Source organism: Octodon degus, unplaced genomic scaffold (genome assembly GCF_000260255.1).
Source record: "Octodon degus isolate 3935 unplaced genomic scaffold, OctDeg1.0 scaffold00095, whole genome shotgun sequence".
In the NCBI taxonomy this organism is placed as follows: domain Eukaryota; kingdom Metazoa; phylum Chordata; class Mammalia; order Rodentia; family Octodontidae; genus Octodon; species Octodon degus.
Genome location: NW_004524671.1, coordinates 3,328,928 through 3,353,408, shown reverse-complemented (window position 1 = coordinate 3,353,408; position 24,481 = coordinate 3,328,928). Strand labels below are relative to the sequence as shown.

The window sequence follows — 24,481 nt, the reverse complement described above, 5'->3', positions numbered from 1 at the left end:
GAACAGCAGCGATAGTAAGGAAAGTTAAGAAAACATGAAATTAAAAAGGCCATAGAGTACATTTTGGTAAACCAAAATATCACTTGGTGGCATAAAGCCACAGATCCAGGCCAAAAGAGAAGAAGAAAAAAAAGAATAAAAAGAAGGCATGTGGAACTGTGGTTTGACTGTCTGTCATGCAGTCTGTTTAAACTGTCAGAAACATACGTTGCTTTCTGGGCTGTTTTTTTTTTTCCTCCTCTGACCGCAGCTTTTACTGTCCTTCCTTCTCACACCTCCTGCCGCACCCCCTGGCGCCCCCGTATCTAGTGCTGATTTATGAGCCCTTTGAGTGTAGTGAGGACCGATGCTCCTGGCGGAAGTTTCTTTCTGAAGTGTGCTGACTCTGAGTGCTGAGCTTTCACTGACTTTACAGTCAGAGCCCGACAGTTGTCCTTGTTCTCTGATTTTGCAGCCTAATAGGGCGGAAGTCTTCTTTGAAGGTGATGCCTAAGTGCTTTTGGTTTTCTGAAAAAGTGATAGTAAAGAAAATTAAAACTGAAAGAAATTTTAGAAAGTCAAAAATTAAAAACAAAGTAGACTCATCCAAGGTCCTGCCACTGTGGCCCAACTCCTGACCAGGCAGAGGCCAATGGCAGATGCGTCACTGTGTCCTTAACAGATGTGTGGTGGCTGACGGAGATGATGTCCCCTCCGTGGAAAATAACTAATCAGGGTTCAAAGGACAGCATATTAAATAGTGTGCTTTTACTTCCTTTTAAAATACAAAAAGTATATGATTAATTGAAATTTTAGATCTTTAAAATTATTTTTGATTATTATTAGTTTTTTTTTGTAATCATAGTTTCTTTAGTTCTTTGTGGGCAGCCTAATCCTAAGTACTTTTTAGGATCTAGTCCTAGTTCAACTAGTAGCTTCTTGTATCCTGGCGAGAGTGTTTAACTTCTTTGAATTTGAGTTCCGCTTCCACAGAATAGGGACCAGGGACTGTCTATACATTTTATATGTCTGTCTGTCTCCTTTCCTTTTCTTTTTCCTTGTTTGTGCTAGGGATCGAACTCAGGACCTTACGCTTGCCAGGTAGGCACTTACATCGCTGAGCTATCTCCCTGGCCCTGTGCCTTTTATAAAATGCAGGTTCTAGAGCCTCCTAACCTGAGATTGGAGCATTGGGAGGTTTCTGAAAGTTCCACAATGGTTCCGATTCACAGCAGGGTTGAAGACCAGTGAATGAGAGTGGTGCCTCCCAAACTTAGCATGCACACTAGTTGAAATCAGATTCTATTTCTGTAGGTCTGAGTTGGTACTGCTGGTCCCCATTCCAACAAAAGCTCAGATGAGACTGATGCCACTGCCACTGTCCACATGTTGCACTGTAAGGAGCCAAAAACATGTGCACATTTTCTTCTGCTTCTGTGGTATAGCTTATGTTATTCATGGAGCCCATGCGCTGTGTGAATGAGACCCTAGATGGACGATGTTGAGGTGATGGTGTGATATCTGCACCATTGCTCATCACCTACGTTGCAGAGTCATGCATCTTTGAACATACTAAGGTCTCTAGGACAGCCAACTCTTCATATTCAGGGGGCCCACAACTGAGGATCCAACCAGTCTGGTCAGAACACGTTTGAAAAGTACTGTGTTTGTGTTGGTTCTTGCATCATCAGGCCATTATTCTGTACACGGTGGAATATAGCAGCTATTTACCTAGTATTTGCATTGCAGTAGGTATTCTAAGTAATCTAGAGGCTATGTAAAGTACTTTGTTGGAGGCTGTGGCTGCAAATACCAGGCCATTGCTTGAGCATCTGCAGATTTTGGTAACCACTGGAGGTCCTGGGGCCAATGTCTCATGGATGCAGGGGGGTGACTAAACTTGTTTTAGCTGGTAGCTGATGGCTATTACAGAGTTACAGAGAAGGGGGTCTCCTTTCCTTGTCTGTTTGCGAAGACTCTGCTTTAGTGGTTCCTTAGAATTTCAAAGTATTTTCCTTATTCTTTCACAGGTACTCCTCTCAGATTGATCTTGTATTGACAGGTGCCCTCCTAGAGGCATTTGAGGGGTGAATAGACAAAATGAATCATGAAATACATTTTGCTTTGTTTTCTTAGGTGAGGACATTCTCTAGAAGTTTCTTAAACACGAGTTAAAGCAAGGGTTCCAATTTAAATGTATGTTTTATGGGAGAACAAACCAAACACACTGAAGTTCAGCATTTGTCATGCTGTTCTCTAACTCTATCCCTTGGTGCATTTGGTATTGTTTTTAGAAATAAGAAATAATGTTGATCATTTGTGGGTCTTTAGCTTTGTTCGCTATAGCATACACAGCCTAGGACTGACTGGCAGGCAGTGTGACCCAGTGTGAAGGAAGACCTGTGAATGCGATTTTTATGTCACCCACCCATTCCTTAAGGAGTTTTATAAATGTGATCATTTATCTTCTCCTAATTAAGCTAGTGAGGAAGTTAAGGAAAGTGCTGTTTATTAGCGCTGTGTTGGAGAATTTTGTTGCCTTGAAGGGATGCGCTTATCACTTAGCATAAAACTGAAGGCAGTGAGAAATGGGAATTTGGGGCTTGGGAGCATAGCTTTGGTGCCTTTCTGTGTGCATGGAGCCCACAGACTGGTGGAGCTCTGTGAATTGCTAAAGGTGGGCATTGTGCTTGTTGCAGAATATACACTATTTCTTCATGAACAACCCCTTTATCTTTGAAAAGCAAGATGAGATAAGTCCATGTAGCCAAACTAAACAGTATTTGATTTGCATCCTGTTGCCTTATTGCTGATTTTGGTAGAGTTTGGAGACTGGCAACTTTCTGTAGAACTACGTTCAGATACTTAATCAGCAGGTCATTGGTGTTATTTGTAAGTTAGGAATAACTCCTAACTTAGAGTTTGTAAAGTGACCTTAAAAGATGAAAAGTAAGTTTAAGAGCAAGTGAGGTTGAAGAGAGGGTTTAGTTGGGTTAGGTCTGGGCACGGGCAGCATATCTAAGGCAGTTGACACAGATCCAAAAGATGGAAGCTTGTGCTCTGGTTAACGTAAGACGCAGTTAACTTCTTCAAAGTACTTTGAAATTCTCTTTTAAGAGAGTTTGTTTTTCTTGTCATCTGCCCAGTAGAAGGATCTTCCCTCTGCTGCTGCGTGTAAAATTTCCTGCATCCAAGGCAAGTGTCTGTACCAAGAAAGAGGAAGAGAAACCCTTTGCCAGTTGGGAAACAAATACCCAGACGTGCTCTTTTCTGGGTCACAGTGCAAGAAAGCAGTGATGTGGCAAATTTTCTGGGGCCGGATGTAACCACACACATCCCAGTCCATGAAAAGGTCCTGTCCTATGTCACTGTACCAGTGAGTCTGGGATGTCTCTGTCCCTTAGATTCCTCTGTTCTCTCCTCTTGGGCCCTGCAGCCCTTCCCCTGGGTAGTATGAATTAGTGAGGGCTACTTTCTTAAGTGAGAGAAGGAACCCTAAGCTTGAATCAATACTTCATAATACAGCCACTCAATTTGTGGCACTATCTAATCTCAGTTCCGTCTTAAAACAGAGCTGCTTACCTTAAGGGATTTTATTCAGGCCTCTTATAAATATTTCTGCCAACCAAATGTGTTGTGGCTATTCTTTATGTTTCATGGTTGTAGAAAGGGAGTTCGGAACCATTTGGAGATTTATTTAAAATTGTGGTTCAACTGGATTAGTCATTTAAAATCACCCAGGGGATTGGGATTCCACCATTGGACAGTTCATAGTATCTTATGTTTTCAGATGGTTTTGTCACTTGACTCTGAATTGTGTTGGTGCTTTTTCAGAACTGTTCCCCAGACAAGGTCTTTACGGAAGCCTGTGATGTAACGTATTCAGCGCATTGTATTCAGACTTTGCTTCTGGGTTTGTGGATTCCTTGCTCCTCTGTTATCCAGATCTGTCAGTGCTACACGTTACTGGTTCTTCTGTCCAGTGTGTTTCCTTTTCCTGTCACCGTGGTCACCTTCAGTGTCCCATTAGATAGACCTTTGGGCGTGAGGCTCTGCTGGCCCCTCTAGCTGTCCTTTTAGCCAGCTTTTGCCTTCACTGTATCTTTGGTACTGATTTGTGTTTTAGAGCCCTTCTTTACACAAAATCCTCTCAGTATTCCCAGAGTGGCTTTGCCCTTCTCTGTGCATTTTACTCTTTTACTTAGCTGATGTACTCTTTTAAGTACAAGAATCCTTCTGTACCCTGCTATAGCCCAGACCTCTCCTCTGAGACTTCTGTCATTCTCCTTGACTGTCTCATAGGTACTTAAACTGAAGAGGTCCAGAGTTCTACCTGTGGAGAGGCCAGTCCCAGTCACCCAGTTTCTCAAGCCCATAAGCCCTCGGGGAGGCAGGTGCTTACTGCCTGCCTTTCTTGAGCATTAGTCATACATAATCAGATTTCTTGAAATCTCCTTTACTCCTGCATGGTGACTAATTTAACACTTCGCTCTTCTTCAGGTTTATCTGTAAAATGGGAGAAGAGTAATCCTAAAATTGCTGTGAACACGAGAGGCGATACCTGGCCCAGAGCAGGCTCTCCAGGAATGTCAGGATGCTAATTGCAATCATGATCAATACCCTTTGCCACCATATTTAAAATAATTTGCTATGAGCAATGTAATAGACTCCTAACTGGTCTAACCAAGTGGAAATAATTCTGGGTCAGTGGGCTTTTCTGGAGTGCCCTCTGCATCCTCTTTTGGATGGCTACTGCCCCTTGCTGTCTTATCTCATGCTGGTATAGCCAGCTGACCCTTTCTGGAATGGTCTCTCCCTTCCCTCTACCCCTTCCTGTCTCTCTGTCTCTCTGCCTCACTTCACTGTCAGCTATTCAGGGAAACACTTCTTTGTTAATCATCTTAAAATACACTAGATTTTGTAATTTTTATCACTATCTCAGTTGCTAGATTGTGGGCTCTGTAAAGCCTACCTGAGCCCCTACTCTTTGATATGCTGTGTCACAATATCTGGAGGGAGTAGTACAGTTACTGGAAACTGAGGCAACCACATGGTTCTTATAGCACCATCACCAAAGTCAGAAAGGATTTCTCCCACATCCAGTTTTTTTGTTTCTGTGGCTCCTGTGTGTCCCACCTAGGACACTTAGCCACGTGGTGCCCGTTACTGTGTTTATTTCCACTTAGTCCTCTCCCTTAAAACGCCTCTTGGGTCTAGATCATTTCTACATTTGTAGCTGTGTTCCGTAGCTCCTGTTAGAGTAGGATCCAGTACCTTTTGAATTTCTTATGTCTGGGCTGCCTTGGGATTTCATATTGTTCCTATTCTGAAATTATCTTTCATCTTCCACCTTTCCTCTTGTGGTATTTTTTGTGGTTATAATCTCTTTCATTCCATAGCCATTTAAACATGATCAACGGTGAGAAGGGGGCAGAAAGAAGAAATGCACCGAAATGTCTGGACCATTTTAGTGTTAGCATAGCTTTTCTAGAAATTAGGTCTTTGGTGCCTTCCAAATAAAGTTTATACTTGATAGAGTGACATTTAAGACCTTCCACAGTCTTAAACCCAGCAGACCCTTTCTGGCCTTCTTTCCCACTCTGCTTTTTATTGCGTGCATTCTGTGCTCCAGCTTAATGGTTTTCAATCCAGCCTGCACATTAGAATCACCTGGGGAGCATTAGCCTGAACTACTGCAGCCTGGGTCCCACCCGAGGAGAGTGTGAGTTAATGGCTGTGGGGTGCGGCCCAGGTGTCCCTCACTGGTAAGGGTCTGCTGGTAATGTTGATGGAAAGTCAGGGCTGGAAACCACTGACCACCTCTTTTTTTTTCCTGCGGAATATTATCTCCTCTGAGAGCTTTGAGGAGAAAAGGTTCCATAGTCAAGGAAACATGACCAGTATTGCTTTTTATGTGGGTCTTTCCAATGATGTGGAACTCATCGCTGTCCAAGGAAAGGGAAATAATTTGTTTACCTTGGTTTAATCAAAGTGAGGTTATCCAGTGAGAAGCCTTTATGTGTATAGTTTTTCTTAATAACATCTGTAAAATGCTTTGGAAGGTGATATTTTAGCCACCTGTCAACTTCTGTTTTTTGTGTTTTTGAAGATAGGATTCAGCTGTCTGTAGCCCTGGGTGTCCTTTAACTGGGGTTCCTCCTGCCTCAGCCTTCTAAGTGTCAGGATTACAGGCTTGTGTCCTCATACCTGGCCACTTTGTCTTTCCCTGATAATTTCACCCGAACCAGTCCCAGCCCTTGTCCTAGGGTTCTTTCTCAGATGTCTCTCCTGCATTTTATCATCTTTCTAGTGCTGCGCACAATCGGAAGCTCCTCTTGGGGCTGGGGAGATGGCTTAGTGGAATAAGCGATTCCCTGGCAAGTGCAAAGGCCTGAGTTCAATCCCTGATTCTGCCAAAGGATGAAAAAGAAAAGGAAGCTCCTCTTCATTCACACTCAGGTTACTTGCTTCTGTCTCCTTCCTCCGAGCCATGGGCTCCTTGGCAGTGGGGATCTGCTTGTCTTGTTCATGTCACCCTGTGTCTTTAATCAGCATCTAAGATTCTGGACAGTAGGCAATTAGTAAGTACTTGTTGAATGAACAGAAGGCAGGAAAATGGACCAAAAGCATAATACCTTTGTGGGTTGTGTTTCCACTAAAGCGTGTGTCTTTCAGTATCTTCAACTGCCTGCATAAAAATGCAGGTTTTAAAATGATGTTAAGTGTACAGGCGGCTCTTTGTGTCTATGGGTTTCACATCTGCAGATTCCACCAGCTGTGGATCAAAATGTTTCAGGAAAAATTGTGTCTGTATTGAATACGAATGAACTTTTTTCTTGTCATTATTTCTAAAGAAGACAGTATCTACTGTTTACATAGCACTTATGCTGTGTAAGAACCAACCCCATGAATACTGAGGGACCACTGTACATGCTAAAAGGGAGGGAAAGGGAAAAGGGATATATGAAGGCGGCGGGGAGATGGAAACACTGTAGAACTTTTGTAGAGGGGGGGGAGAGGAATTGGAAGGAAAAGGGAGGGGTGGGAGGCCTAGGGCCAAGAAAGAGAATGGAGATGTGTGATGGACATGGACCACCTCCCCACAATAAATTCATCTTTACGTACTGCAAGCTTGTGCTAAAAAAGAAATAAGAATGTAGGAGTACAGGTAGATGATAATAGTTTCTTTTAATTTTTCAGCTTTCTGTTAGAGGATTAAAAAGAAAAAACCAGTAAATTTAAGTGTAGTTATGGGGAAGTGCTATTGTCTTTATGATTATAGACAGCTTTTAGTCTGGCATAGGCCTCCCCTCCCCTCCTCTCCCCTTCCCTCCTTTCCCCTCCTCTCCCCTCCCCTCCCCTCCCCTCCCCTTTTTTCCTGTCATGCAGAGGTGTGGTCAGCCAGGCTCTGGCCCGCATCAGGAACGTGCCTGTGTACCACCACTGAGCTCCATCCCCAACCCTTATCCAATTTCTTAGCCAGCCTGCTCTAGGTAGCTTCCTCTGTCACCCAGGGGCCATGTTTGTGTGTCACTGAAGGACACTAGACAAGGAGTCAGTGAATGATGGCCCACTTTTGTGTGGAATGCGTCACTGTAATGACAAAAACAAAATGAAACAAAAATAGGCAAGAAATTAGCTTCCCCTTAGTAAAAACTTCCTCAGGATTTAGATGATGCCAGACCAAGGGCCTTCAAATGGATTTTCCAAGGACAACCAAGAGGCAGCTTTGCATCGGAATCGCTAGGTAGAGGGCTCACATCAGGTTACCTGCTGTCTGGAGTTGAAGCAGCAAGTTGGGACTGTGCTCGCTCCTGGCGCTGCAGGGGATGGATTCCTGTGGCCTGTCCTCCGCAAGTCTGCTCATGCTGTGGCTGTGTCCACAAGTTGGACTCCCAAGTTGGACGCGCCTGGTCCAGGTTCTGAGCAGAGTGGAGAAGTACGATGAACTTGGTCTGCTGCACATACCGCAGCTGGTGGAATTCCCGAGAGCCACTGAGGTGTTTGGAACTAGTCTTTGCTTCTGAGCTTGGCCATGCGCTGGCTTGAGCAGGGCCTTCGCTTGGATGGTTACTGTTGCCACACGGATTAGTTCTAGGTTTATTCTGAACTCTCCATATAAACGTGCTGTCAGTATGTCCTCTGACAAGGAGTTTAGATTGCAGTGGCTCAGGTGACCAGTAATCTGGTGTAAGTACTTTTAGGAAGGAGGTTGAGCTGGACCTCCTGGATTATCTGTCTAAAATAATCTTTTAAAACATATATTCTACTAGCAATTCAAAATGCAAACTTCACTCATTTACTTGCCATTCAGGAATCATTTAAAACGAATTTGCATTCCCTCTTATTGCCTACTAGATCGTTTTTTTATTCCTTTTGGACAGCAGTGCCTCCTAACTGCTAGAAAAGATGGGCAGTGGGAAGCAAAGCAAACAAATGAGAATGTATTCATTTCTTCCAGATGTGTATTCCTTTATCATTGATATACCAAAATATTCTGATTTCTAACATTTTTATACCTTTAAGAGAACTCATGATATTGCAGCCACTAACCTGACCTGTAGTTCTTTGGTTCATTCACCAAATACATATGGAATGTCTTACAATACAGCCACTGGAGCTACAGACAGAGGTCTCAGCCCTCCTGAAGCCCGTGTTCTTGGAATCTTGAGGCCTTCCTCCTCCTCCTTGTCTTCCTCCTCCTCCTCCTCCTCTTCCACCCCCCCTCCCCAGCCTGTGCTCTGTGGGCCCAGCGGTATCAGTGAACAGTGCTTTGGGAGTTACATAGCAGTATGGCCTCTCAGAGCCTGCTGTGGTCTAAATTTTAAGATGATTTCTGGGTAATGTACCTTTTGTAGTTTGAGAAGCGCAAAGATGATCTATGTAAACCACCTATGAAATAATTTCACTTGATTACAGATAGAAGACAAGACGAAGTCAGGACAGGAAAGCAGAGCTTCAGAGAAGGTGTCTTTTGTTACTGATGTGTAAGCGTAGGGCGAGGCCTGAGCCAGGAGGCAATCTATGGTGGTGGGGGGAGGCTCCAGGTGAGGAGAGGACAGTCGTAGAGGCTGAGAAGAGGGACTCGCAGCTCACTCCTTGCTGTGCCTTTTCTTGGAGCCAAACTCTCATTTTATTTGCCCACGGTGCCTGGACCTGGGAATGCGGGGCAATGCGTCGGGGAGAGCTAGCTGGGCAAGTGGGGAAGGTGCAGAACCAAGGTTTCTACAGCTGCCGGCCACTCATGTGCTCAGAGAAATGAGAGGACGGGCAAGGGGGTTGGAGGATGACTCACAGTGATGGTGTCAGAGTTGGGGTTTTAAGTAGAGGGAAGAGGAAAGGAAACTGCAAGAAGCTGTGCTGGAATGAAGGAGAGGAAAAGAGATGTTGAGAACTGTGGCTGTTGATGGAGATTTATTGGGAAGTGGATGTATACAGGAAGTAAACACATAAGAAAGCTTTAGTTCAACCTAAGAAAAGATTTTAAAAAATCTGGTGTGGCCCTCATTGTATAAAAGGTGTCTTGTTGCCTGCACCTCTGCCCCAGATAAATACAGATGTGCCGGAGGAGAACTTGTTAAGCCCCACTAGCCTGTTCTGTTTTACTCCTGTGTCCAGATCTCCATTTTTAGGTATTGTTCCCATTATTCTGATGGCATGGGCCACGTTAAGAAAAGTCAAGATGAGTGACCTCCATCTGCTGTGGATATACAGTGCTCCACATCACTATGGGTAAATAGGAGAATGGTTAACTGTAATCAGCACTCAAAGGCATCTGTGCATGGGAGAGGGGGAAGAGGGAGAGGAAGAGAGAGGAAACTCGAAGGGAAGGAGAGAGCTGGAGAGGGAGGAGAGGCCTGGAACAGATTCAGCTGCCAGCTGCTGTTCGGCAGGGCCGAGGAGTGCTGAGGAGAGGGAGCCGCCTTTGGAGAACCTGGGCCCCTCTCTGGCCCGGTGCACCTGGTTCTTTGAAGGCAAAGGTTAAATTTAGAATTTTCTTTCCCTGTTCCCCTCAACATCCCAACTTTCCTTCGTTTTTCCATTTTTCTTGCTCCCCTCTCTGCTGGAGCTATTATAACTGTGATCTCATGAAAGTGTTTTTTCAGCCTCGAGAACCAAAATGATTTGACCCCGTGTGAGTAATTTAATGTCTGGCACAATGATCATCATTCACAACCTTGATAATATATCGTTCTCTGGATCACGCTTAACAATGGAATATTACTAAAACACAACCAGCAGAGCTCCAATGTACGTAGGGTAATAGGCACATATCCAAGACTTGCCTTAAATAACTTTCTAAAAGCTCAAGTGGTAAGAGGAAGGAACACCTTTTTTTTATCATTATTGTTTAAAAATCCATTTTTACCTTTGGGGATGGATTGAAATAGTTTCATGAAAGGCAGGTACACTGTGACTCTCCAAGAAGGACACTGTCCCGCATATAAACCGTAACGTTGTATATCTCGTTGGACAAGCAGACATAGTGCTTGCTTATATTCAGTTTACTGCGTTCCACACTGCGTACTTTATAGCACATTCAACATGCAGTAAAATGTCATAAATATGAGTTAGCACACACAAAAACTTAGTTGTGTTATGTACATACACCATCTCCCCATGATGAATTACCTACTGCAAACATGTACTATTAAAAAAAAAAATAAAGAAAAATAAAAATTTCCAACAGGTTTTGCAATTCCTGGCAATTATTTCTTTACTGTACGTCAAACACAAAGCATTCTCAGTTCTTCCTAAGAAATAGTCCTCTGTATTTAAAAAACAGTTCAGGAAAGTTTTTCTGATTTATATATTGTGTTTTTTTGTTTTCTGATTTCTTTATAGTACTTCATTCCAGAAAACATCACTAGCTGAGTCTACATTCTGTTTATTTCCTTTAGTGTGGGCAGTCTGTTTTACTCTGTGCCCTGAATTTGTTTTTATCTGTTACATGTTCTTACCCCTTTTGCCAAGTTGAATTTTGATGTCAAGATAAAACACTGCATTAGGTTTCTGTTGTAACAAACCCGCTGAGATAATTAACTCAAAAGGAAAAGATTTTTGGCTTCTGGTGTTGGAGGATTAGTCCTTGGTCAGTGGATCCCGTGGCAAGGCCGTCATAGTGGGGAGCACATGGTGGAGCAGCAACTGCTGGTGGCCACCAAGTCTCAAAGAGCGAAGTCTGGGATTCCGGTGTACCCTTGAGGGTCTCACACCCGGATAACCTCAGTCCTTTCCATTAGAGGCCTCTGGAAGCTTCCCCTGCATGCAGGAACACCACAGGCTGGCAAACAAGCCTTTAGCACTCAGGGCCCGGGGCACTTCGCTAAACCGTAGCATCAGCCTAAAGTTGTATTTTTCTTTATATTTAGTCTGGATTTTTATCAAGACAAAATTATTAGCCCTCAGACTTTTAAATACAGGGTCAGGCAGGATATCCATTCCAGAAGTTGTACAGTTTCTTAAGAAAATTGTTAACAAAAGAATTCATTTTTTGATTGAAATTAAAGAGCAGAATTAGTCTTGGTTTTTTGGTGGTGAAGTATGAGAAGGTTGCACCATTTGTTCTTACTGTGGAAAAAAATTTCAGATGGAAAAATAGAAATTTTCCATCACTTTAAGTGTTTGCATAGAATGCATACAGGTAGATTTTTGATTAACATCTAATAGAATGAATAGGTTCATCTGTTAAAGTTGTTGGCAACGTTTTTCCTGTGGACCTTAATAGTGAAATGGTCTTCAATAGTTTTTCCTGAAACTGTAATTGCTGTTTTTTAAGTTGGCTGCTCAGATGGTTTGTTTATACTAGTTTGTTTCAGTAGTACATTTATAATGTTTTTGTTTTGATTAGGGACTGAAAACTCCAAGAAGCATTTTTTAAACCAAGAATTGCTTTTGATAAATCTCTTTGATTACTAAAATAAAAGTATCATGTATTCTGTCAGTTTTATTATGTTAGAATAGTTTGTTTTTTTATGAAAACATACACAGAAATAATGTAAATAAATATTAGGTTTTCATTTTGTCAAATTCATTTTAGGTAACGTAAGTGAATTAAGGTATTGGGTTAGCTGGGTTTTTTTCTTTGTCACAACTGGTGTAACTTCTAAATATGGATGCAATGGTGTGTCTGTTATTATTTGTTACTTTTAATCTGCTGATTGAGTAGTGCCACTCTTTGCAGCACATGACATTCCTTTTTGATGATTTGTGGTAGTTCATAAATTTTTCAGCTGTAATTGCATGTTGGAGTGTGAAAATAAAAATGATGCAAGAGTCTTCTGTATTCCTGCATGACTCCTGCTGGTCTCACTCCAGGGCCCATGCGTGTAGTGGAGTTCGGCCACTGCCCTTTGCAGGTCAGGCGTGGCATGTGTGGTGGAGGGATTTCCATAGAATGCCCATCTTCCTGTTTTTCTAAGGCACTTTGTCCAAATGGGGCTTCTTGTTCAGCTTAACAAGGATAATTCTGACTTTTCTTGGTCCTCATTGGAGGGTAGCATAAAGATAGGAAGTAGGATGGTGGTGAGTTCCAGGTACAAAAACATGTGTGCAACTTACGTTTTTTAAGCATCTTGATAGCTATGGGACTATGTAATAGAATTGTCAAGTGTTAATGTTTTTGACAAAGTACTGCTGCCAAAATTATCTTTTTGTTATATTTAGACATGAACAATTGTCCGTTTATTGAGGGCCATTAGTCTGTTTGGAATATCGTGGCCATCTAAAGGCAGTAGCTTCGCTGGGTGTCCATCAAATACCGAATACAATTACAGCACCCAGGAACCTCAGCAGCAGTATCTCAGAACCTCCGCCTGCTTAAATGGGCGATCAGTGAGTGCACTTGCTCAGGGATGCATGACCCACATCACCTATAAATTTGATTGGAAGCTCCAGAACTGGCAGAGGCTGATGGATGGCAGATTAGAGCCCTGATTAACCATGTGATTCGAAGACTGGGAATATATTGTCTAAGCAAGATTCATCAGATGCAATCAGAATTTCAAGTGGTCAGATGAAATTCAAATGCGTACTGTGGCTTTTCCTCCCCTACTGCTTTTCCTTCTAGGTGCAGGATTGTTTTTTTTTTTTTTTTTTTTTTTTCTTCCTCTTTCCCCAAAGCTGAAAAATACTTCTTTGATGAATCTGCTCCTTACCCTAAAGCTGTCTGTCTGTTATTCATCAGAAAGCAGGTCGCAGTTCAGTGAGCAGAAGAAAAGATTTTAATAGAAGCTGTGCCAAGGGCTGTAATGCATCATTTTAGGGCCCTAATTACATTACAATGACAAATATCAATGGTGACAACAGCAATAACCTACATCCTTTAATGGCTGTGCGGGAAAAGGAGTTGGGGCCCCACACCATTAGATTAGACTCAGTTTCAAAACACAGGCCATTAGAAGTGCGTGTCCACACTATTATTGGCGGCTCGCTGAAGCCTGCTGGAAAGGCCTGTAAATAAATGATGTCTCCCTAAAGCTGGGCCCTGTGGGACAAAAGAGGCAAAATTAGATGACCGTGGAAGCGCAGTGTTTCCGAGGCAACTTTAGCTTTCAAAGTGAGGAATGACCCGCTTAATTTTATGAAATCACACACAAATCCCACCCCTCTGGCTGCCAATTAGCCTGTCTATGAAAATCCATTGGCATGACAACTTAAAGAAATTAAGAAGTCTTTTAAACAAAAGGAGACCTTTAGAGAAAAAGTTGGGCTTCTCTCTGCCTTTTTCTGTGATGTTTGTGCCATCATGGCTTTCTTTTTCACATTAGTTTTTAAGAAAAGTGTTTTTCTTTAGAGTTGCAAAGACTTAAAATGGCATGGGTTCCAAATTAAGGGCCCGAATCACTTTTGGTCTTTATTTTGCCAGATGAGTTAAGTTTCCTGCGTACTTTTTATTGCCTAGATTATGTAGGCAAACTACAGAGCTCAGTTTTGTTCTGTGCCCACACATTTTTCAGCCCTCCTAGCAAGGGACTATTTTATTTATGTAAACAACATAATGAGGAAAATATGCTTGGCAGATGGTTCTGAGCATCAGAATCATCAGTTTGCTGTGCCCCAAAGTGTCTCATTATCTTTTATTCTCACCCTCTCTACCTTCCCCTACAAAAAGCTTAACAATCAAATGCCTTTGAGCAGCTCTGAGCATTCAACCTCCTGAATGCTACTTTATTTTCTTGGCTCACCCTGGAATTTCACCCCTTAACCACTGTGCTATGTTCCTCCAGGTGGAGAGTGATTTGGTGATTCCCTTTGCAGCTTTTCATGGTGGTTTAAGCATTCTTAAAGGATGGCTAAGTGCTCCATGGGGCCAGTGCAGTAAATTAAATCAGGTCAGCACAGTTGGGTCCTTACTGCTGCTTGCTGGTGCTGAGTTTTCGTCCATCCCGTTAGGAATGCAAGCTGGAATGGAAAGCTCTGGTTTGAAAAGGCAGGGTGCATTTGTGTGTTCTGTTGGCTGGCACAGTTTTTAAGGTGCTGGCGCTTAAAAGATAACATAGCTGCAAAGTCAGAAAGGTTGCTGATGAAGAAGGAAGGCTAGATTCCAATGTCGCCGTCGTTCTAGCAACACGTAGCAAGAAAAAGGGCATTTTTGTCCTTAGATAGCAGGCACTGACCGGGGATGGTATTTAAGAACATTTTAGTAATAGTAATTAGGCTTTCTGTGTTATACTTCTTTCCCTACCAATCATTAAAATATAAGCTATTTGGTATGTGTACAAAAATACATACTTACCGAGGTGTGTATAACCCAGCATTTGAAAGTAAGGATTCAGATAAACTTCAGTAAAGCTCTTGAGAGAAAACATGTAGTAGTTAAATTTTTCTTCTTCTATTTTTAAAATGTAGGTATTTTATTGACAAAAGATTTCTGTACTTACAAAAATTATTAGAGAATAAATTTTGTTATCTGACATCGTTGGGACTTTTACAGATCTGTGGTAAAATACAATGTTCTCAGGGGTAGTCTCCAGATAGGCTCAGATTGCTTTCTGCTAAATATAGTAAGACTTTAGCTTGTTACAAGCCTCTACACAGGGAACATCCCACCAGGACACATTTGGAACATTTTATGGTTGAAAACATCCCCTTGGTCAACAATTTGTAACTAAGAATCTGAACTAATCAACTTACTTGGCTGACTGGGTGCTGTTTTTTTCAGGTTGGAAAGTTAAGTATAAAGTCCCAGTGCCATGTTTAAAGGAAAGGCCACGAATACTGAACTCCAATGAGTCAGTAATGGAAAGAATGTAGGGAAGAATGTAGGTTTAACCTGAGGTCTTAGGATTTTATGAAAAACATTACAATGTGCTAGTGTCCTGATGAAGGCTTTTGGAAACTTATTTGCAATAAGAGAGTTCAATTCCTTTCCCTGTTGTCCTGGTGCTTGAAGGTTAACTTTTTAAGATGCATGCTGGTTAATAAATTATGCTGTTAATGTGACGCTGTTGTCAGTGTTTCCCCCTAATGGGATCACTGATGAGAGAGTATTTCTCTTCCTTAGGAAACACTTCAGCCAGAATATAAAGTGTGTTTTCATATCATCCTGTTAATATTTCGGGAATCTGTAACCAGCTGACTGTTCTCTTTATTGCTTTCTTCTCTCTCTCTCTCTTTTTTTTGTTTTTTGTTTTTTTTTGCAGGCAGAGATTGTCAAGCGGCTGAATGCTATCTGCGCGCAAGTCATTCCTTTCCTGTCCCAAGAGGTAAGGCAGTTGATTTCAGGCACAGGGCTTGAAGTTGCTACTCTGGTGTTGTAGAGAGAGACTGGAACTGACTCTGGCGTTGCTGTTTATATTTCACATTTCTGAGATACGGTGCTCTTGGTTCAGCTTCTATGCCTTAACAATCAGTGTTATGTACTTTATATTTATGTAATGGAATTTTTTTACTAATGTGCTAAGCAAAATTCAATTGTTAAAATACTTTGCTGTCATTATATGATGTAGCGTTGCTCCGAATTGTGCCTGTTTGTCATAATGACATCTAATCAGGGAGACTGAAAAACTGCCAGGAAGACAGGAGCTTGTTCTACACTTCTGGCAGTGGCTTTTCAGAGTGAGCGGAAGAGGAATCAAGAGAAGGGTCTTCCCTGATAAACAAGCTAATGTAACTTTTGGCTACCTGTTTTCTTTAAATTACTATTGTTCGATTAAGTCTTTATGCTGCCTCCACATTTGGGAAAAGAAACAAAAAGTGGACTCAGTGAACTGACTTCTCTGAGTGCTACTTTTCTCAATATTAGGCTTTGCTGACAGGGTCTTCACAGCTGCCCTGGCCCAGCGTGTGGCCTGCTGGTTTGCATGCTGTCAGCAAAGGCACACAGGTTGGAATGAAGACCTGCGTTTCCAGGGTTGATGGCTACTGGGGGGCTTCCTTTTCCTCTCTTTTGCCTTTGGAAATCACAGTTTCGGGAAGAGAACTGCATAGAGATTGGTTTTGCTTCTGAACCCTTCACTTGTTTGGATATGGTCAGCTGTTAAGAAAGAACTCCGTCACTGTAGGCGTGTGTGTGTGTTTTCAGCCACAGCCTCTGTGTGGTGAGATCAGAAGGCACTGAGGTGCTTCCTCCCACCCTTTCAGTCCTGTGTTGTCTGTCCTGCCAGCTACCTGCCAGCAGGCATGTGAGGACTCGGTCAGTATTTGAGCATGTGTGTGTATTCCAGCTATGCAGATTGCTGTCTTGGACTGATTTGGTCTGCACTGTGGGAGGCTTGACTAACCAAGTGTACCCTTAATTGATCATATTCTGGGGAAGGGCACATTTTTGTTCACAACCTTGAATTTACATGCTCTACTGGGTCACAGAAAACAAAGATATCTTTTTTCCTGTCTCTTAGCTGTGACCACAAAGCCTCCACCAGTCATATTCCTATTTGCCTATTTTTACTTAGGATTTGCGTGTGACTGGATTATGTGGTATGGTGCATAAGAGTGTCAAGGGGGCACATTTGCATTTCTTTAGGAAGCCCTACTGCCCCTTGCTTGTTCCAGACCTGAGTGTTTCTTACTTTAAACAGCTCTGCTTTAGGGATCTAGAGAATGGAAGATTGTGTGACCACAGAGCTGCGATTAACAGGGGTGGGATGTCATATCCCAAGGTAAGAGGAAGAAGTTAAAGTTCTCCCTGGGGTAGTATTACACTTTGGGCCTTTGTAGGTGCAGACCCCTCTGTATAGTTATTGTGACAGCTTGTCCCCATGTCCTGTCTGCAGGGTCCATGGATTATCCTAAGATGTGGAAGGCGGTGTGGGGGCGTTGGCAGAGCTGACTTGTCTACAGGTAGTTTTCCCAGAGGAGTTAGTGTTGTTGTTAGCAGGCCTAGTAGGAGTGGACTGCGTAGCAGTGGTGGTGCTGAGCAAGACTGGACTTGAATTAATCAGCTAACAGATTGTCCCTTTAGAGGAAAGCCAAGGAGACCCTCTGACCACTCCCTTTGCTTTAGGCTGAAGGGGTAGGTATCACACATACTGTCACTATTTTAACCCTTTATTTCCCTAATGCTTGGACATTTCTCAGTGGAAAGTCTTGATTCCTATATAGTGATCTACATCAAGGTTTTCTAATATTTTCTAGTTCTGGGTATGTTTTTTCATTTTCTTATTTTGGATTTAATTGGCTTTACTTTTGGCCACAAGTGTGTTTGGGTCTCAAATCCTGACCCCTCTGATGGTTTTTGTCTGAATCGTGGCCCACTGCTTTTCCTCTTCAGGGCATTCTGTGAGCATCAGACTCCTCGCCTCTTCCCTGAGACCAGATGGACTGTAATCTGGAGGGAGGGGAGGAGGCAAGTTATTAGAGGAAGATGAATTCTATTTCCTGTCTCTTCAGAGGCATGGGAAATCACTCTTGCATGGCTGCGCGTCACTTGGTGCCAGGACTGAAGGCTCTTAATCTGATCTTTTAACACTCGCTCTCTGTGTGACAGTCTCTCTGCCAAAATGGCAGCTGTGGCATTAGATTTTATTTTAAAATGCTTTTATTTAAAATTAAGTGATCATATTTAGAGAAAAGAAAAAACATTCCCTGAAGACTTGTGTATTAGCTATAGGACAGTGACCAGAGGGATTTTGTACATCTAAAAGCCAAGCTTTTTGAAATTTTCAGCAGAACCGAGGTAAATTTACATACATCTAGGTAAAGCATATTTTAGGGTTAGACCCTGTATACAGATTAGGGTACCTGCCTAGTATTATTTGTGTGTCCCTTAGCCCATTTTCCTAACTTAAAATTGTCGTGTACTACTGAATGACAGTGATTAAAATTTTAAACTGTAAGCCTTTTTTTCTTTTTTAAGGAAATGAGTTATATAATTGTACCTCAAATGTATCTGAGTGACGTGTGTCTGCGTATAAAAATTATACAAATTTTTTTTTCTAGTATATCCTTTCTTAAAAAAAATTATAGCCATGTATATTTGAATGATCTGTCTCCAAGATCTTAGGCATCAGACAGAAAACAAGTAAGCACTGCTTATGAGTGCTTAGAATTTCACAGGATACCTAACGTCAGAATTTATGAGCCTTCATCTGTCTGAAGCTGTTCTTTTTCTCCAGTTTATTTTTGGCTGTTAGAAATTGGTTAAGAGTGATCTGTCTTCTCCTGTCACAGTTTTTCTTCTAAAAGCACATGTCAGGATAGTAAGTGTGGGAGGCTCCTCTCCCAAATTGGGTCTCATTTGCAAGAGAACTATAAAGAATCAACTCATAGTTGTAGTTGGCAGTTCCATAAACAGGAAATGCCAGGACGATGGTGAGGCTTAGGTCCAGCCTTTGTCTCTCTTATAGCGTGCTTGGCTTGCTCCAACCAATCTAGCTGCACACCCTTGAAGGAGATCTTTTTCTCTTCAAGCCTTAGTTTTCTCACATGTGGGATGGAATTAATAATAGCATTGAACATACCCAATGGCTGAGGATTACTCTGGATTATACTTGGGTACTTTAGCACTTAGTAGGTACCCTCTGCTATGGACTGGTGGTTGTACTAACTGTGGCAGACTTGTTTCCTTTTGGGAGGACCTGGAGCCAACTCTGCATTCCCCTTTTGATTTGCATTTTAGAAAAATATACATTTGTTGTCTTCCATTTGAATGTCCTTTTTTAGAGAAAAAATCTGTAAATTAAACCGAATCCAGAGCTCTAAACTAGTTAGTTTAAATCATCAGACTTTGGCTTGTTTCCTTTATCCTTGTGGGTTCTCAGTAAAATTGAAGGGTGCCATTAGAAACTGTCTGGGAACCCCCTGTTTACCCTGCCCTGCTTCCAGGAGCACACCTTTAAGGGGGTTCTAATGTGGGGGGAAGCTTTGCACCACTGTTCCTGGCATGAAGGGGTAGCATTCTTGCTAACTTTAAACTGGATTAGCTCTGCCTCTTTGCCGGCTTTGTGTTAGGAAAGTTGATCTCTGAGCCTTGGTATTGCTACAGAGTGAGAATAATGACTCTGTCTTTGCAATGTCTATTTGTGTGTGTATGGGATGTAAAGCACTTGGCAAGGAAATGCCCTTTTTTCCTCCCTCTTTGGCTACTATACTTTCAGGAAGTTAATATTCCAGGTTAATCTAGTCCTGAGGCATCTAGAGAGGAAGAACTAAGTGAAAGCTAGGCGGAGTTCAAGGTGATGTCTCAGAGTGGGCTGGCCAGCAGATCTCATCCTGTGGTGGACCAGCAGGGACTGTTACCTCTGCACAGATTATCTTTCACAAGGAAGGTTTTGTTTGTTTGTTTTTGTTTTTAAGTTGATATTTATGTTAACCTATTAAATTTTAGACTCCCAGTTCTGGGCCTGATTTGATCTGGAGGATACTCATGCAGTCTTATTTCTCTGAAAGGGTTTTTGAGACAGGTAGGGTATGTATGCTTTATGGTAACCAGTAGGTCTTACTAAGACCTTTGAGGACTTCTGTCTCCTAGTAGACTGCAGATCGATAGGGGACGTTTTTATTACAAGTTTTAATTGAAAAATCTTTCCCTGGGATGGTTGTATTTTTTAGAAATTTGTGACTGTGATGATAAGGTGCAGAGGTCATCGGAAGAGCTGTGCTATGCACAGAGTGTGAGAGGATCCTGAGGTCAGCCAGGCCCAGGCCCAAATCCTGGCTCAGCCCTAAGCTGCCTTTATAGTGTTGAGTAAAACAGGTAGCTTTCCTGAGGGACCTGTGCCATAGGATTGTGATGTGAGGCTTAATGGTGAGGTATAGGACCTAGCTGGACATTTGGTGGAATTCAGAGAAAAAGTGGTTTGATCAAGATGAGAATGTACTTCGCCCTCACACGCTGGCCTAGGAGAAGCTGTGGCCAGTTTGTGACTCCATGGTGTTGTATTAACATTCGTTGTACTTAGTACCACCCATCATGTTTTACCCCAACTGGCAGGAAGGAGAAGGGGAAGGACACGATCTTTGTTATTAAGGGAATGATGTTGAAGGTGCTGTGTTCTCGTCCCTCTGTGGTGTCCACCACCTAATTATCTCCTCCAAGCCAGCTAACAGAAGACTTGGAAATGCAGTCTTAGCTGAGACCACTGTGTCCACCTAAAGGTGTTCTGTAAAGCAAGTAGTATCAGGAGATGACTGATACTCATTCCCATGTCATTGCAAAGGTGTGCCGTTACATGATAAATAATACCTCTGATTGTATATTAGCACAGCTCATGTTTTAAAATTTAAAATTTTAAAATATTAATATAAAATAATGCCTAGCTCTTGCTATAGAAGTCTTCTTACGATTCAGAGTTTGGAGAAGAGTCATTCATTGGGAATTATTTAATTTTTCATATATTCACAGAGGATGAAAGGAGTCTACATGGGCCTCATAGGCTATCTTAAATAACTGATAAAGCCTATAGCCATTCATGCTTATTCCAATTAGAAGAAGTACCAACATAGAAGACACTTTCTACTGAAGGATGGGTTGTAGCAGATTACACATGGCCTACTGTATTTTGTAGTCGATTTGCTTGGAAGAAGATTTTAGAGTATAAATGTTTCCTGAAAAAGTTTTTAAGGAAATCCCTGCACTGTTCCTCACAGTGCCTTATTTTGTAGCTTTATTCTGTATTTGAGCTAGACACAGTGGGATCCAAATTTGAGGTTTCCCCTCCTCGAAAGATTGTGGCAGGTACACTGGATAGGTCACTCTTGATGTGTGAAGTTTTAAGACAACTCAGAAAATATCTCAGGTTTATTGTTTTGCAAAGTTAAGTTGATCCACTTTAATGGCTTGGCTGCAAACCATTTCTAAACCACAGCCGGAAATATCAAGCAATGTGTGTGTTTATTTTATTGGTTAGAGAGGACAGAAGTGGTTCCTTATGACCAGTGGCTTCCCAATTCCCATTTCTTGAATCCATAGTCCTTGCTTACTTTGGAGAAATGGCCTTCCCTTTTAATTTTGCCATCAATAAGTTGTTGCAACTTTTTCTAGCCATGTACTACCAAGGAGGACGGGTATTTGCTTGCTTCCTCACACCTGTAATTCCATTTCTAGTTTTTTTTTTTTTTTTTTCTTTCTTGGCTTACTTGAAATGGAAGCACAGGTCTTTGAAGACAGCTGTGGGAGCTTGCTTAGAGTCTTACAAGCGAACAGAGCTATTTTCTGTTATTTTACGTTAAGTAATGGTTTAATTGGTGAAATAATTCTTCGCCTTCTCCTCTTCTTCCTTCTCCTTCTCCTCTTCTTCCTTCTCCTTCTCCTTCTCTTTCTCCTCTTCCTTCTCCTCCTCCTCTTCTCCTCCTCCTTTTCCTTCTCCTCCTCCTCCTCTTCTCCTCCTCCTTTTCCTTCTCCTCCTCCTTCCCCTTCTTCTCCTCCTTCCCCTTCTCCTCCTCCTCCTCTTCCTCCTCCTCCTCCCCTTCCTCCTCTTCCTCTTCCCCTTCTCCTCCTCCTCCTCTACCTAGTCCTCTTTCTCCTCCTCCTCCTCCTCCTCCTCTTCCTCCTTCTCTTTTTCCTCTTCCTCCTCCTCCTCCTCCTCAGCATTTAATAAAAGTTCTCAGGTCATTAAAATTTTTTGAGTGTAAATGGAAAATTAGGAGTGAAAACTTGTAGGCTTCTACTTTTACCCTAATGTTTAACCTAGGGAAAAGGTAAAGATGATCTTAATGGCTTGAATGTTGTCTGGTACAGATTTAATTTTAACCTAGAACTTGGTTTATTCCTGCTGTTGGTTTGCGGTGTTCGGGATTGAGCCTAGGCCCTTCCCACTCCTCTACATCCCCAGCTTATTTTGGTTTTTATAGTTTGAGATGGGCTGTTTGTTTCCAAGTCACTAAGTTGCCGAGCACGGCAGTCACCCTGTCTCAGTCCCCAGAGTGCTGGGGTTGCAGATGTGTGCCACCATGCCTGACCCCATTAGCTTTTTTAATGAGTAGGACCGATTTCCTTTTTTTTCCAGAATTCTGTACATCTGTTTGGTTGTTGTTTGTTGCATTAAGTGTTAGAAAGTAATACATAATCATATCGTTGTGGTAATGTGAATTTATTTAAATTACTATGCCAATCAACTAGAGTAGATAGTCATTTTGGATGTTTCTAAATTTGTGTTTTGGAATTGCCATGAATTTGGTGCTTATAATTGGATGGGGAAAAAAAAACAAAAACACTTCCACATTTTGAAATAGTAATGTAGCTCAGATGTTATTTGTTTGGGCACTTAGGTTCCTATGTACTGAATTGCTCTGAACCGCATCCTGCATGTATAGAATAATTGAGAAATGGAAGTTGAAAAATACGATCGGTCATTTTGCTGTTGTGCCTCAGGGAAGAAATGAACAAAGCACAGTTAGATGCCTGGTGGCAGTGTTCCCACCTCACGCTGCCACCAAGGTAACTCTTATTGCTTGTTAACTTTGAAAGGAGCCAGTGGCTGATGATAACACGGTTGATGGAGCCGAGCTTGGCTAACATCACAGAGATTCCCTGACAAGCAGGTGGTGCCCCCATGCCCATCTCCGAAGAGCTGTTTTTGAGTACCAACAGCCCACACAGAGCGTGTTTGAATGTGTCCGAACAGCACTGTGTCCAAAGAGTGTGCTCCATGAATAATACTCGTGGACTTTAATGGATTTGATCCTTATTTTTGATTTTCACATTAGGTGTGGGCATGGGTTATGTTACCCTTCACTTAAATATTTTAATATTTTCCCTCATACTACTGAATGAGCCAACGGAAAACACGATTCTGTCTCATTTTGTGGACTAGTCTACCTGAACATGAATTTTTACAGTTGTTTTTAATGAGATTGCTATGGTAGCATTGTGGTTTCTTGTAACTTCAGGAAACAGATAATTCTCAGGAGGTGGAGTGTTTTATTTACTTCATGTTTAAATGTGGGTCTCCCTCCAAAAGGCAACAGTGCCAGTGCCACCTTATCTTCGTGTGTGTCAGTTACATGAATGAGAACTAGTCACTTTCTTTGACTTTGAGTCAGGTAGAGTCATTGGGAGCTCAGCTTTGCAGTACTTTGAGTAGAGCTTCAGCAGTGACTATGTAAGTTTAAATTTAAAGTTCAGGGCTGGGGATATAGTCCAGTGGCACAGTTCCTGCCTGGCAAGTGCAGGGTCCTGAGTTTCATTCTTAGTGTATAAAAAAAAGTTAAGGTTCAGTACAATTCAAGTTAACTTTGTCAGTCACACTTGCCACATTTCAAGTATACATTGTGAGCTCATATGTGGCTCCCATATTAAAAACACAGATACTGAACTTTTCTAGCAGTGCAGAAGGTTCTGTTTCATAGCACTGGCCACGTAGAGTTGCTGGACACATTGGTGAAAAATATAGTCTCCCTGTGAGAATGCAGAAGGCAAGAGCGAGTGGTCAGTGGGGAGAAGACTTGGGCAGCATATCCTAAGGTGAGTTTCTAAGGAGCTCAGAGCTCATGTTACGCAGCCAACATGGTTTGGGAAGCCCTACATGTATTATTTAACCCACTCTGAGCTTTGCTAGTATGAGAGGTCCTCAGTATCGTAGGTGTTTGCGAAGTTAAAACTGTTTGCTGATATCATTGTTTTATAGTATCTAATTTTTGTGAGACTGATGTTTCTTGTAAAATACTGGTGTAGGGCAAGCTGACTTGGGACTTCAGGTTAAATGTAAACCTGATTTGTGCCAATAAACGTAGCAGAGTTGCTGAAAAGGGCACAGCTCTAGGATGTTAGCCTGGCATGCTAGACAAGGAGTGACACTTTCATTTGGAGTGATCTGCTCAGCCATATGGACCATACCTGGAATTGTGTTCTAATCATGTTGAATGTGACCTATAGAGTCACCTGGAGGAGGAGTGCCCTTAAGGTCAGTGACACCAAGAAATGGATGAGTGACTTCAGGATGTTTAACCTGGAAGAAAGGAAACTGAGAAGATAGCTTAATGCCATCTTCAGAGTCTTGCAGTGTTAGTATATGAAGGAGAATTTAGAGAGAAAACTAGATCCACTGGGGAGAACTTGCACAAAGGTAGAGTTCAACTCAGCATGGGAGCTCGTGAAATTACAGTGGGGAAAAGCCAAAAG

At 42.1% G+C, this 24,481-nt stretch overlaps 1 protein-coding gene across 1 annotated transcript in view; it reads left to right on the top strand.

Moving 5' to 3' along the window:
• LOC101570576 (transducin-like enhancer protein 4) overlaps positions 1–24,481 on the top strand; it is a gene marked incomplete at its 5' end in the record, with an annotated part of 147,795 nt that overhangs the window by 17,344 nt on the left and 105,970 nt on the right. Inside the window, one exon of the mRNA XM_023722988.1 lies at positions 15,624–15,686. Within this exon, the coding sequence (XP_023578756.1) occupies positions 15,624–15,686 (63 nt within the window). The remainder of the gene's footprint in view (positions 1–15,623; positions 15,687–24,481) is intronic.